Here is a 14,778-nt window from a genome sequence, read left to right as displayed (position 1 = left end):
CACTTTCACCAATGGACAGATCATCCAAAATGAAAATAAATAAGGAAACACAAGCTTTAAATGATACATTAAACAAGATGGACTTAATTGATATTTATAGGACATTCCACCCAAAAACAACAGAATACACATTTTTCTCAAGTGCTCATGGAACATTCTCCAGGATAGATCATATCTTGGGTCACAAATCAAGCCTTGGTAAATTTAAAAAAATTGAAATCGTATCAAGTATCTTTTCCGACCACAACGCTATGAGACTAGATATCAATTACAGGAAAAGATCTGTAAAAAATACAAACACATGGAGGCTACACAATACACTACTTAATAACGAAGTGATCACTGAAGAAATCAAAGGGGAAATCAAAAAATACCTAGAAACAAATGACAATGGAGACACGACGATCCAAAACCTATGGGATGCAGCAAAAGCAGTTCTAAGAGGGAAGTTTATAGCAATACAAGCCTACATCAAGAAACAGGAAACATCTCGAATAAACAACCTAACCTTGCACCTAAAGCAATTAGAGAAAGAAGAACAAAAAAACCCCAAAGCTAGCAGAAGGAAAGAAATCATAAAGATCAGATCAGAAATAAATGAAAAAGAAATGAAGGAAACAATAGCAAAAATCAATGAAACTAAAAGCTGGTTCTTTGAGAAGATAAACAAAATTGATAAACCATTAGCCAGACTCATCAAGAGAAAAAAGGAGAAGACTCAAATCAATAGAATTAGAAATGAAAAAGGAGAAGTAACCACTGACACTGCAGAAATACAAACGATCATAAGAGATTACTACAAGCAACTCTATGCTAATAAAATGGACAACCTGGAAGAAATGGACAGATTCTTAGAAATGCACAACCTGCCGAGACTGAACCAGGAAGAAATAGAAAATATGAACAGACCAATCACAAGCACTGAAATTGAAACTGTGATTAAAAATCTTCCAACACACAAAAGCCCAGGACCAGATGGCTTCACAGGCGAATTCTATCAAACATTTAGAGAAGAGCTAACACCTATCCTTCTCAAACTCTTCCAAAATATTGCAGAGGGAGGAACACTCCCCAACTCATTCTACGAGGCCACCATCACCCTGATACCAAAACCAGGCAAAGATGTCACAAAGAAAGAAAACTACAGGCCAATATCACTGATGAACATAGATGCAAAAATCCTCAACAAAATACTAGCAAACAGAATCCAACAGCACATTAAAAGGATCATACACCATGATCAAGTGGGGTTTATTCCAGGAATGCAAGGATTCTTCAATATACGCAAATCAATCAACGTGATACATCATATTAACAAATTGAAGGAGAAAAACCATATGATCATCTCAATAGATGCAGAGAAAGCTTTCGACAAAATTCAACACCCATTTATGATAAAAGTCCTGCAGAAAGTAGGCATAGAGGGAACTTTCCTCAACATAATAAAGGCCGTATATGACAAACCCACAGCCAACATTGTCCTCAATGGTGAAAAACTGAAACCATTTCCACTAAGATCAGGAACAAGACAAGGTTGCCCACTCTCACCACTATTATTCAACATAGTTTTGGAAGTGTTAGCCACAGCAATCAGAGAAGAAAAAGAAATAAAAGGAATCCAAATCGGAAAAGAAGAAGTAAAGCTGTCACTGTTTGCAGATGACATGATACTATACATAGAGAATCCAAAAGATGCTACCAGAAAACTACTAGAGCTAATCAATGAATTTGGTAAAGTAGCAGGATACAAAATTAATGCACAGAAATCTCTTGCATTCCTGTATACTAATGATGAAAAATCTGAAAGTGAAATTAAGAAAACACTCCCGTTTACCATTGCAACAAAAAGAATAAAATACCTAGGAATAAACCTACCTAAGGAGACAAAAGACCTGTATGCAGAAAATTATAGGACACTGATGAAAGAAATTAAAGATGATACAAATAGATGGAGAGATATACCATGTTCTTGGATTGGAAGAATAAACATTGTGAAAATGACTCTGCTACCCAAAGCAATCTACAGATTCAATGCAATCCCTATCAAACTACCACTGGCATTTTTCACAGAACTAGAACAAAAAATTTCACAATTTGTATGGAAACACAAAAGACCCCGAATAGCCAAAGCAATCTTGAGAACGAAAAATGGAGCTGGAGGAATCAGGCTCCCTGACTTCAGACTATATTACAAAGCTACAGTAATCAAGACAGTTTGGTACTGGCACAAAAACAGAAATATAGATCAATGGAACAGGATAGAAAGCCCAGAGATAAGCCCACGCACATATGGTCACCTTATCTTTGATAAAGGAGGCAAGCATATACAGTGGAGAAAAGACAGCCTCTTCAATAAGTGGTGCTGGGAAAATTGGACAGGTACATGTAAAAGTATGAAATTAGAACACTCCCTAACACCATACACAAAAGTAAACTCAAAATGGATTAAAGACCTAAGTGTAAGGCCAGACACTATCAAACTCTTAGAGGAAAACATAGGCAGAACACTGTATGACATAAGTCACAGCAAGATCCTTTTTGACCCAGGTCCTAGAGAAATGGAAATAAAAACACAAATAAACAAATGGGACCTAATGAAACTTCAAAGCTTTTGCACAGCAAAGGAAACCATAAACAAGACCAAAAGACAACCCTCAGAATGGGAGAAAATATTTGCAAATGAAGCAACGGACAAAGGATTAATCTCCAAGATTTACAAGCAGCTCATGCAGCTCAATAACAAAAAAACAAACAACCCAATCCAAAAATGGGCAGAAGACCTAAATAGACATTTCTCCAAAGAAGAGATACAGATTGCCAACAGACACATGAAAGAATGCTCAACATCATTAATCATTAGAGAAATGCAAATCAAAACTACAATGAGGTATCATCTCACACCGGTCAGAATGGCCATCATCAAAAAATCTAGAAACAATAAATGCTGGAGAGGGTGTGGAGAAAAGGGAACACTCTTGCACTGTTGGTGGGAATGTAAATTGATACCGCCACTATGGAGAACAGTATGGAGGTTCCTTAAAAAACTAAAAATAGAACTACCATATGACCCAGCAATCCCACTACTGGGCATATACCCTGAGAAAACCATAATTCAGAAAGAGTCATGTACCAAAATATTCATTGCAGCTCTGTTTACAATAGCCAGGAATTGGAAGCAACCTAGGTGTCCATCATCGGATGAATGGATAAAGAAGATGTGGCACATATATACAATGGAATATTACTCAGCCATAAAAAGAAATGAAATGGAGGTGTTTGTAATGAGGTGGATGGAGTTAGAGTCTGTCATACAGAGTGAAGTAAGTCAGAAAGAGAAAAACAAATACAGTATGCTAACACATATATATGGAATCTAAGGGAAAAAAAAAAAGAGGTCATGAAGAACCTAGTGGCAAGATGGGAATAAAGACACAGACCTACTAGAGAATGGACTTGAGGATATGGGGAGGGGGAGGGGTGAGATGTGACAGGGTGAGAGAGTGTCATGGACATATATACACTACCAAATGTAAAATAGATAACTAGTGGGAAGCAGCCGCATAGCACAGGGAGATCAGCTCGGTGCTTTGTGACCACCTAGAGGGGTGGGATAGGGAGGGTGGGAGGGAGGGAGATGCAAGAGGGAAGAGATATGGCAACATATGTATATGTGTAACTGATTCACTTTGTTGTAAAGCAGAAGCTAGCACACCATTGTAAAGCAATTATACTTCAATAAAGATGTTTAAAAAAAAAAAAAAAAAAATATCGCTGAGAGGTCCAGGAGGGGTTTGCAAAGAGAGAACCACTCACAGCTTCAGGAGAGCAGCTTTGCTTTGCAGTGGAAGGCAGAACCCCATCACAGGAAGTTCAGACAGGGGGCCTGGAGGGTTGCTGGACTCAGGTTTTGAAAGAGAGGAGAGAAGTCCGCAGGGTTCCCGAATCAGAAGGGTCCAGGGTCACGCAAACATGGCACTGGTTGAAGCTGGAGAGGACTTGAGTGGGTGTGAATAAGCTAGAGCGAGGCGTCCGTGAACTTTGATGGGGAAAAACTTTTATCTTTATTTTCCATGATCTCTAACTGGACTTGAGTATTTCCCTTACTTATTAATGGAGGTAACGAATCTCCAGTATTAGCAGTCCTTGTGAATTGTGCCCAATGGACCTGAGAATGGGGTGAATCACTTTCCATTTGTTGCGGGTATCTCAAAACATCATTTATTCTCATCACTCCTTTGACAGCATGGTCGTTATTGCACCCACCATTGAAGAATCCTGTTCTTTAATGCTTTATAAAGAAGCACATACATTACTATAATAACAGAACTTTATTATATAGCTTTATTTCAATATAATTTTTTCCTATCATGTATATTTATTATCTGCATTTGAAAACATCCTTCTGAGAAGAGGTCCATAGACTTCACCAGACTGCCAAAGGGGTCCATGGCATACAAAAGCCTAAGAAGCCTTGGGTTATTGAGAAGTGACAACCTCGGCAGCAAGGTCCCAGGAACATAGGGAAGGATGGGTGCAGAGTGTAGATGAAAAGGTTAGTTAGAGAAAGGAGAACTCTCAGCTCTGAGAGTAGGAGGAAGGAGGTGCCAGATCATGTGTACAGGGAGCTGGCAGGACCGCATCATCAATATATAAAATAACTTTTATTGACACTGATACTTTCTATACACCAGCCATTACGTAAGTTTACGCAAGATAATGAAGTGAGGGGCAGGAGAGAGATCAGGCTCCCAAGGAGGGAAGAGAAGGCGGAGTGGAATACACTAAGGAGACCATGGGCAGTGAGCAGCCTCCCTGCCCCTCGTCCCCCAATCCAGCGCAACAGTGAGGCTTGTCTATTTCCCCTCCTAAAGATCTGTCAAGTGTGTCACCACTACCACCCTGGATCAAACCACCATCATCTCTGATCTGAACTACTGCACAGCCTCCCAGCTGGTCTACATGCTCCCCGTGAAGACCCTTTCCAAAAAGCTGTCTATAGTCAGAGGGATCTTTCCAAAACACAGAAAAGATCATGAGACCCACCTCCACTCATAGTCCCACTGGGAAAGGCCATTTCCTCTGCCTGGAATGCACTTCCCTCTCATCTCTGCTTTTTAACTCCTACTCTTGCTTCAGATATCAACTTCACATTACAGCCTCAGAAATGCTTTTCCTGACCCCCAGCCCATAAATCTCCCTGTTATACATTAGGATTGCACTTCCCCTTTGTAACACTCCAAATTGCAATTTTACGTTTATTTGTGTGATGTTTATTTGATTAATTTGGTCTATCCTAGGGAGAGTTACGACAGGAGGGATGAGCTGAGATCCTGTCTTGTTTATTGCTTTACCTTAAGCACCCAGTGCTGTGACCAGCACAGGAGCTTAAATAAGTATTTACCAAGTGGAAGAAAGAGTAAGAGAGTGATAAGCCATAGTGAGACCCGTGGCCCCTGCAGACCTCATGAGTCTCGAATAACTTGGGAAGTTGGCTCTGTGACACTGCAGGGCGGTGATCCAAGATGGGATTGGAAAAAATGAGTGGTGGTGACTTAGGTGGAAATAATAAAAGAAACGTCTGGGCCAGAGAATACAAAATTTTGCTGAGATTGCTGACTATTCTAGAATGTGAGTTCACAGAGAATCCAATAGCTGGAAATAATTTAATGAAGGAGATGAGGTGGGAGGCGTCGAGTAATGAAAGGCCCCTTGGAAATAGGTTTCTTGGGTTTGGGGAGGTGGGACAGAGAAAAAACTGTGGTTGAAGCCAGCAAGGCCAAGTTAGAGATCAGAGGGAGGAGCCATGACTTGCAACTGTCCTCACCCTCTTCTGGAAGCCTGCATCTCCACGGGAAATTCACTGCTGCTTCCAAGAGCCCCGTCTCCCCCATGGTGAGACTGCATTTAAGTTATAGGAACTTGAACTTCAAGAGGACTTACTCAAAGGAAAGCAAATATGGAGGTGAGGAAGGATAGCCAGCCCTGTTCTTGTACCCCAGGGGGGAAAATGGGAAGAAATGGGAAAAAAAGGCCATGTGACCAATGCTTGCCACTAAGGTTGACAGAGAGCAACGGAATAATCCAATCGCTGCCCCCAGGGAGCCCAGAGGCAGCAAGGTGGGTCCTCCGGGGTCATCTGCTCCATGGAGAGGTTCATATTGTACCAGGTGAGAATTTAAAACGCTGTCAGAAATTGGTCCTTACTCAATTTTGCAACTTCTTAACTACCTGTCAGAGATTACAAGACTGCCAGATCTGTCCTTCAAGGCTGTTTCCCTGTTAGTTCAATGAAGAGAGAAGAAACAACTTATACCCTGTGGATTGGTAGAGTCAGAATATTAATAATAATATCAACAACAGGAAACATTTACAACATATTTGCTATGCGCAAGGCTTTATTCTAAGTACTCTATATGCACCATGACTCATCAGGACAAAATAATCTTATGAGGCAGTTACTATTTATAGATGGGGATATTGAGTCTCAAAGAGGTTAACTGACCTGCCAAATCCAGGCAATCTGCCTTCAGAGTCCAGACTCTTCAACACCACAGGAGACTTCTCGTGGGCCTGCTGGTTCTCACCTAACCACAGCGGGAGCCTTTGTAATAGCTTTAGTCGCTACTGTTGATTGTTTGCTTTGACCAAGTGATCAATTGAGGGAAAAAGTAACATAGGGAATAACAGGTGGAGAGTAATGTTTTCCTTTCAAGTAAACTCCATCTTTTGTAGTTTTAACAATGGTGTCACCTTTAGGAGTGAGAAAAGTAGAAGGAAGCAATTTGAAACCAATTTGGGAGCCTCTGATGTGGCAGATGTGGTTAAGAGGGCAGGCACTGGTGCCAGAATTGCTGAGGTCACCATTTACCAGCTTTACCACCTACTAGCTGTGTGACCTTAGGCAAGTTACTTAACTGTTCTGAACCACCAGCTTTCATCTGTAAACACTAAGACTAATCATAGCACCTACTTTGTAGGAATCTCGAGAAGATTAAAGTAGTTCCGGATGGTGGCTACATGTAGTAGGTGCTCAACTAATATTAGCTACAAAACAAAGAAACAAAACAAACAAACTGTACTTGGAGTCATGAAGATCGAATCCTAGCTCTGACTCAGGAATGGAGAGAGGGAGGAGTAGGATCATATGTGGTAAAGCAAATGCAGCCAAATGTGAATGGTAGAAGCTAGATCGTGCGCACGTGGTGTTCACCATGCGTTCTTTCAAAATGGCATCTTGAAGATGGAGAACAAAGAGACCCAAGAAAGGAACTTGCCATTTCTTGCAATAACAATGTCATATGAGGATGTGATGCTCAGAGTTGTGGCACCATCTTGGGATTATGAGTGAAAAACAAGAGGACCACTGAGATACCAACCCAGAGTTCTAACATCATTGAGTCACTGTTAGGGACTGAAATGTGTCCTCCCAAAATTCATAGGTTGAAGCCCTAACTCCCAATGTGACTGTATTTGGAGATAGGGCATTTAAAGAGGTAATGAAAGTTAAATGAGGTCATGTGAGTGGTCCTAATCCAATCTGACTGGTGTCCTTATAAGAAAAGGGAGAGACGCAGGATTCAAGCACAGACAAAAGGCCATGTGAGGGCACAGTGAGAAGGTGGCCATTTGCAAGCCAAGGAGAGAGGCTTCAGGAGAAACCAAACATGACAACACCTTGATCTTGGATTTCCAGCCTCCAGAACTGTGAGAAAATAAATATCTGTTGTTTAAACCACCCAGTCTGTGGTATTTTGTTATGGTGGCCCTAGCTGACTAAAACAGTCATTGAATTAACCAACCTTAGAATTATCTATCTGCTGCCTTCAGTGATGGAATAAATGTCCTTATTTCTTTAAAAACAATCCTAGTCTTTTCAACAAATGGTGCTGGAACAACTGGGCTTCCACACACACACACACAAAAAATGAATCTAGACACAGACCCTTCACAGAAATTAACTCAAAATGGATCACAGACCTAAATGTAAACATGAAACTATAAAACTCATAGAAGATAACATAGGTGAAAACCTAGATGACCTTGGGTAAGGCAATGATTTTTTAGATATAACACCAAAGACAGGATCCATGAAAGAAATAATCGATAAGCTGAACTTCATTAAAATTAAAAACTTCTGCTCTGTGAAACACAATGTCAAGAGGATGAGAAAACAAGCCACAGATAAGAACACATTTTCAAAAGACACATCTGATAAAGGATTGTTATCCAAAATAAATAAAGAACTCTTAAAACTCAATAATAAGAAAACAAACAACTCAATTGAAAATGAGCCAAAGATCTTAACAGATACCTCACCAAAGAAGATATACAGATGGCAAATAAACATGTGAGAAGATGTTCCATATCATATGTCATCAGGGAAATGCAAATTACAACAACAAGATGCCACTATGCACCCATCAGAATGGCCAAAATATGGAACACTGACAACATCAAATGCTAACAAGACTGTGGAGCAAAAGGAACTCTCATACATTCACGGAGGGAATGCAAAATGATACAGTCCACAATTTGGTGGTTTCTTACAAAACTAAACATACTCTTATCACATGATCAAGCAATCACGCTCCTGGGTGTTTACCCGAAAGAGCTGAAAACTTATGTCCACCCAAAAACCTGGATGTTTATAGTAGCTTTATTGATAATTACCAAAGCTTGGAAGCAGCCAAGATGTCCTTCAGTAGGTGAACAGATAAATAGTGGTCCATCCAGACAATGGAATATTATTCAGTGCTAAAAAGAAATGAGCTATCAAGCCGTGAAAAGACATGGAGGGAACTTAGATTCATATTACTAACTGAAAGAAGCCAATCTATTAAGGCTACATAATGTATGATTCCAACTATATGACATTCTGGAAAAGGCAAAACTATAAAGAATATAAAAAGATCAGTGGTTGCCAGGGGTTGGAGATGGGGGGGAGGAGATGAATAAGCAGAGCACAGAGGAATTTTAAGGCAGTGAAAATACTCTGTATGATACCATAACGATGGATATATGTTATTATACATTTGTCCAAACCCATAGAACATAAAACACTATAAGTGAACCATAATGTAAACTAGGGATTTGGGGCAATTATGATGTGTCAACAGGTTCATCAATTGTAACAAATATACCACTCCAATGGGGGATGTTGATAATTGGGGGGTGGGGGGCTACGTGTGTGTGGGACCTGAGGGCATATGGGAAATCTCTGTACCTTCCCCTCAATTTTGCTGTGAACCTTAAACTACTCAAAAAATAATCTTAATTTTAAAAAAGGAAAATAGAAAAAAAGAAAAAAACCACAATCCTAGTTCTGCCCTATTTTGGAGAAGTTCTTTAACTTTTACAAGTCCCAGTGTCTTCATGTGTAAAATAAGTATAATAATAATTTCTACCTCCTCGAGTCAGTACGAGGAGTAAATGAGAGGGCGTCAAGAACGTGTTTGGCACGGTGGTCAAGAATTGGAATGTGGCCATTTCTTTTAGAAGCAAAGAGTATACGAAAGATCTTTCTACTTTATTGTGTTGGTTCTTCCACTGGACTGGGTGAGGAAGGGTGAAAGGGCTGAACTGCTGTTGCCTTGTCAGATGAGACCAGGCTACGTTTCATGAAGAGGGCCAAGATGGCAGCAGGACACAACGGGTTTGGTGCACCCTTGGTCTTATTTACCACGTCTGAGTGTTCAGATTCAAGGTCATCATGTCTTCAGAGCACCAACCTCACCCCTCAGGCCCACCTCCCTCCTAAAGCTCTGCATTAACCATCTGCCTAGGGTTGTAGCCCATGAAGCTTCTCCCCACCCTGGCCCAAAGCAGAAAGGCAGTCCCACAAGAACATCCCACCCACTGGGCAACCACTTACCCACATCAGCCCCGCTGAGTGCCTTCCCCAGCGGCCAGGGCCTCAAGTCCATTCTCTTCCCATTAACAGTGAGTGACTGTACACAGCCTTGAAAGCCTTGGTTTGTCCCTGTTGCTCTCACCAACCAGTAAGCACGGGGAGCCCCACCAAGATAGAGAGGCGTCCGGAAGGTAATTTTACTGTACTGGCCCTTTAAGAAAGATGGAAACAGTAACTCACTACACAAAGTCAAAAGCTAAAACACAACAGGTTTTCATGAGGGACATGGTTAAGATGCAATTTATAGTGCCAGTGTTTTCTTCCATCTGTATTTAAGTCATTGTCCTACTGGAAAATTAAACCCACGGTTACCATAGAAAACTCAAGAGAGCTTCTCAGAGGGCTGTCTTTCGAGAAGGGATGATTTTGGAACCTAGAAGGGAAGGGAAGGTGGGTTAGAGCCAAGAGCAACCCAACAGGCAGTGTACCATGATGTGCATCCAAAAAAAATTTTCTCTTTCCAGTCCTGACACCAATTTACTGTGTATCTTGGATGGGTCATAGGGCTATTCTGTGTCTCAAAAGGTGATAATACTAATTTTGTGTATACGTGGGCTAATGTTTACCCTTTTACTGTCCTAGTCACCTTTATACTATATCCTGAAAGAGGCATTTGTGAGGGAGAGGGAAATTGCCAAGACTGAGTTGCAAAATATTTTGAAATTTGCTCATGGATACAATTTTTTTAAAGTATTATTACAGCTAAGTAGGAACATTTCCAATCTTAGACTAAACCACAATCTGGATTGTAGATTTTGAGGTTACAAAATACAGAGCTGAACATTAGGTGGGACAGAATTAAGGTGCTCTTGGTTATTTGTTATTTTTATTGCAGAAATATCTCATTTGCTTGGATTAAAGGGTATAGTAGGAGGTTGGGAGAAGGTATGCTGCCAGAAGTTATAAAATGTCTAGAATGTAAGTCACTGAAATGTAATCTTTATCCTTTATACTTTTGTTATCAATAAGTAAAACATCTAATCATTGCTTTATCTTTTCTAATGAATAGATAAGAATCATTTGTAAATAGCATATTAAATATGAGCGAGGCAGCGTTAAAGTATTTACAGTGGATTTTAAGGATTAGTTATTTGCCAGCCACTGGCATATAGCTTTCGTTAGACGAATTGTGTGCCCTGTTGGCTTATTTCACCAAGATCCTCAGGATTTACTTCTTCTGGATCCCTTCCTCACACTTCTGGCCCTATTCCCTGATCCAGGACCACAGCAGGAGCCCGACAGCTAAATCCTTTTCTCCTTTTTTGGAACATTAAGTGCATCATAGGGGGGGTAGCTCCTCTGAAGCTCCCTTCACAACATCCCAGGCAATAGTCTTTGAGCCTAGCCTTTACCTTCCTCTAATGAGGGTTGTCTTTGGGCCTCTGGAGGCTGCTTTGCCTGCCTATGCAGAGAACTGGTGGTATCCTGGAGTTTGCATTCCCCTGGCACAGCCCTTAACAAGTTTTAATTGGTGCTTAAGTGTGGAAGTCCAATAATTCCCTTGCTTTGGGTTGGCATCACTTCGTGGTTCTACTTACACTCCAGAGCTCCCTGTGGGATCAGGCTAAAGCCAGATCCTGATGAACTTTGCCTGAGATCTCACTCTTACTGACTTCTGCCCCTCCCCCGTTCGTCTTAATCCCCTCTCTTACAGGTTTCCTATGGGATCCCTTTCTTAGTGCATCATTTGCTTAAGACTCCTCATCTCAGGTCTGTTTTGGGGGAACCCTGACTTAAGACAGAGTCACTATCTCTTGAGACAGTTTTCTCAAACATTCCACATCTGCGGTCCTGCTTATACAACTTGCTTAGCAAGTCCTGGTAGTAGAGAGGCAGATGTTGCCCTGAGTATCCACAAAATTATATGCTTTTTGTAATCAATGCTTACATGCATTAAAATCATATACTCTGAAGGCAATACTCTTCGAGGATTAGAGTCCCTGTTAGAGCACTGCAAACTACACACATAGGCACCAGAATAGAATAGGATTATCACCTCCATTTTCCTAGACGCTATGCCTCTATTAATGCAGCCTATAATTTCTTTAGCTTGTTGTTATCACATGGCCCTATTTATTAACCTTTATTGAATTTCCTTGTTTTAAACCATAAGACATTTACACATGTGTTACTTCTGTTACAGCTTCTCCACCTGTATTCATGTTAGTATTTTGGACCCAAGTTCAAAGTTTCTTTATTCCTATCAAATTTAATTTTAACCATAGTAGGCCTATTGTTCTAGATTTATGTGATTCTGCAGTGCATTTATCCCATCTTTCCCTTCCTTAGAAATATATGCATATCTGCATATATGATCTTCCTGGATTCACATTCACTATATATGGACTTTTGTTCTTTTGGAACCACTGGGATTCAAATGAATGAGATTTATTTTTTCTATTCTTTTTTTTTTTATCAGCAAGTCATGACCCTTAATATAACATGTCTTGTCAGCAAAGAATAGTGAAGAGCCCAGGCAAGGAGAAAGCTATACACATATACACAAAGGCTTTCTTGCTACTTTTTTCCTCAGAGAATACAGATACCTACCTGCCTGATTAGAATTACAGGCTCGGTTCCTTGGCAGGTTGCTAATCCCAACTGTTTATTCTAAACACAGTCCTAAAATTGCTCAGAGCGTGACAAATATGTGAATACCTAGGTGATCTGCTGAGTAGCCCAGCAGTTACGCTGCTTTACCACTTCCTATAATCATGGCCCCAAAAAGGTGGATGAATGGATTACTCCTGAATATTGAACCAAGTGAACCTTTCGGGACGATTTTCTAAAGCCACAAGATTGCAACACCTCTGCCTTAAAAGCAAGCTTTGTGTTTGGCACTAATAATGGCTTCAATTCTTCCAATATGGGCCTTCCTCCACCCCCTGGCATTGATGTCCTTGTAGAAAGAGAACATGTCCCCGGGCACAGAGCTTACTGCACATCCCTGTGCACCCAGGGCCAGGATGCTGGCAAAGTCCTCCTCCTCCTCGGTAGATGTGGGATGGACACGTGCCCTGAAAGCCCACCTAGAGTGGAAAGCTGGCAGGGGCACATCAGAGCCAGGTTGCATGGGTTTGCCATGAAAAGCAGCCCATCTTCCAGGGCTGCCACCTCTCTGCAGTGGGACCCTGCCAGGGTGCTTGTGGTGCGTGCTGGGCAGGGGGGCGGGGAGTGAGGCTCGCACTCACCTGGGACTGGCCTGTCACCGGGGTGCCGTTGTTCAGCTGCAGCAGCCCGTTCAGCCCATCTCTGAAGAGCGTAACCGTGTGCCAGCCCCCTAGTTTGATTTTGGTCTCACTTACGATGATGGCAACCCCAGTTCCACAGTTAAACCTGCGGGGGAAGAAAAGAAAAGGAAAATTCTTAGATCAACCAGTTCATTATGTTTTCAGACTCCATGGACATCACTTCCAGGGGAATGGCTTCTTTGAGAGCCAGTCTGTTCAGAGTTAGGTTTACAAATATCAAGAGCTGTTTAAATCTACACACGGAAGAACTAGACGCCTCCTTCCCTGGGACCATCTCAGCCTGGTTGTCTTTAATCTGCCCATAGAATCTTTCAATGCGGGGTCTCCTTTAACCCAATTTTCTCTGCAGCTTAGAGAATCCTGGGCAACTAAGACCTTCCCTCTCCTTCTCAGCAATGACCAGATGCTGAACATGGACTCAAGGTGCAGAGAATTAGAGCTTGAATCATTCTGCTTCTGGGGATTTCTCTGGGGACTTCCCACAACTCCCAAATGACAGGCTCAGTGATGTTAATAAAATGTAAAAAAAAAAAAGAAACCAAGTCTTCACACTCATTTTGACAAGCTGGCCAGCACTGCCATCTGTGTTCAGCTGGGCCTGAGTGCAGGGATGGTTTCCATGGGAGTCTCCAGCTCAGAGGGGATGTGGGTGGAGAACGAGCATTCTCAGACAGTTGCATTATTCTTGTTTTTTTTCCCAACCTCCATATGGCCTGGGGTGCCCTCTGGTCACTATGCCTGACATGTAGGATTCTGACCTTCTCCAGCCAACCTCCAAGCAGCCACCATGCCACATCTGCATGGGTTCTGAGACTGCCGGTGGGGAAGGAAGCATAGTGGGTGTCGTACTTATCAGGATGTGCACTAATTGCAGCCCACTTCTCATGGCCTCCCTTTGTCTCCTGACCCTCAGTGGAGTGGAGTGGGGTGGAGAGGTTCACCTAGGGGGGGGAATCTCAGAATCACGCAGTAGGAGTTGCGGAGATGGAGAGCTGCTACCAGCAAATAACCAGCAGGGCTAGCGGGAGTCAATCAGATCCTCCAAGGGTTAGATCCGCATAAGGTCAGGGCCACTGCCCCAGATCCTGCTGGCTGACCTCAATCTCCCATCAATGAACGCATTTAGCAAAGGATGCGGGGACGGGGGTGGGGGCATTTTCTACCCCACGTGGGATGCTTGACAGTCTTATCCTTCTTAACCAAAAGTAATTTTTGTGCTAAAATAGTCAAAAGACAATCATGGTTGGTGCTTACTGAATGCTTTGGCTGCGGGTCAGGCACTGCTCTAAGTACTCTTATGTTTTAATGCATTTAATCCTCACAGTAGTCCTGGGAGGAAACATGGGCTCGGAGAGGTTAAGTCATCTGCTGACGGTCAGGCCACAGAAGAATGGTGTCATCAGGCTCTTAACCAGTGAGCCACGGAGAAGCACCCAGCTGATCCCCATTGGTTGTCCTCAAATAGGTGCCGTGTGCACCTCCATGAGGGTGGTTAAAACACTCACACGTCCACAGAACTCTGCATGCAGAAAACCACACATAAACTAAAAGTGGCTTCCAAGGTGCGTTGGGACACAAATGATCAGGGCAGAGGAGGTAAGTCAAATAGTCCACCAC

At 42.0% G+C, this 14,778-nt stretch overlaps 1 protein-coding gene across 1 annotated transcript in view; it reads right to left on the bottom strand.

The window, feature by feature from the left end:
• EGFLAM (EGF like, fibronectin type III and laminin G domains) overlaps positions 1–14,778 on the bottom strand; it is a 175,327-nt gene that overhangs the window by 39,108 nt on the left and 121,441 nt on the right. The window contains exons 12-13 of the mRNA XM_061187729.1: positions 13,102–13,246; positions 9,872–10,061 (exon numbers count right to left, since the gene is read on the bottom strand). Coding sequence (XP_061043712.1) covers positions 9,872–10,061; positions 13,102–13,246 — 335 coding nt within the window. The remainder of the gene's footprint in view (positions 1–9,871; positions 10,062–13,101; positions 13,247–14,778) is intronic.

The sequence above is a fragment of the Eubalaena glacialis genome, chromosome 4 (genome assembly GCF_028564815.1).
Source record: "Eubalaena glacialis isolate mEubGla1 chromosome 4, mEubGla1.1.hap2.+ XY, whole genome shotgun sequence".
Lineage (NCBI taxonomy): Eukaryota > Metazoa > Chordata > Mammalia > Artiodactyla > Balaenidae > Eubalaena > Eubalaena glacialis.
This window is presented reverse-complemented; position numbering and strand designations above follow the sequence as displayed.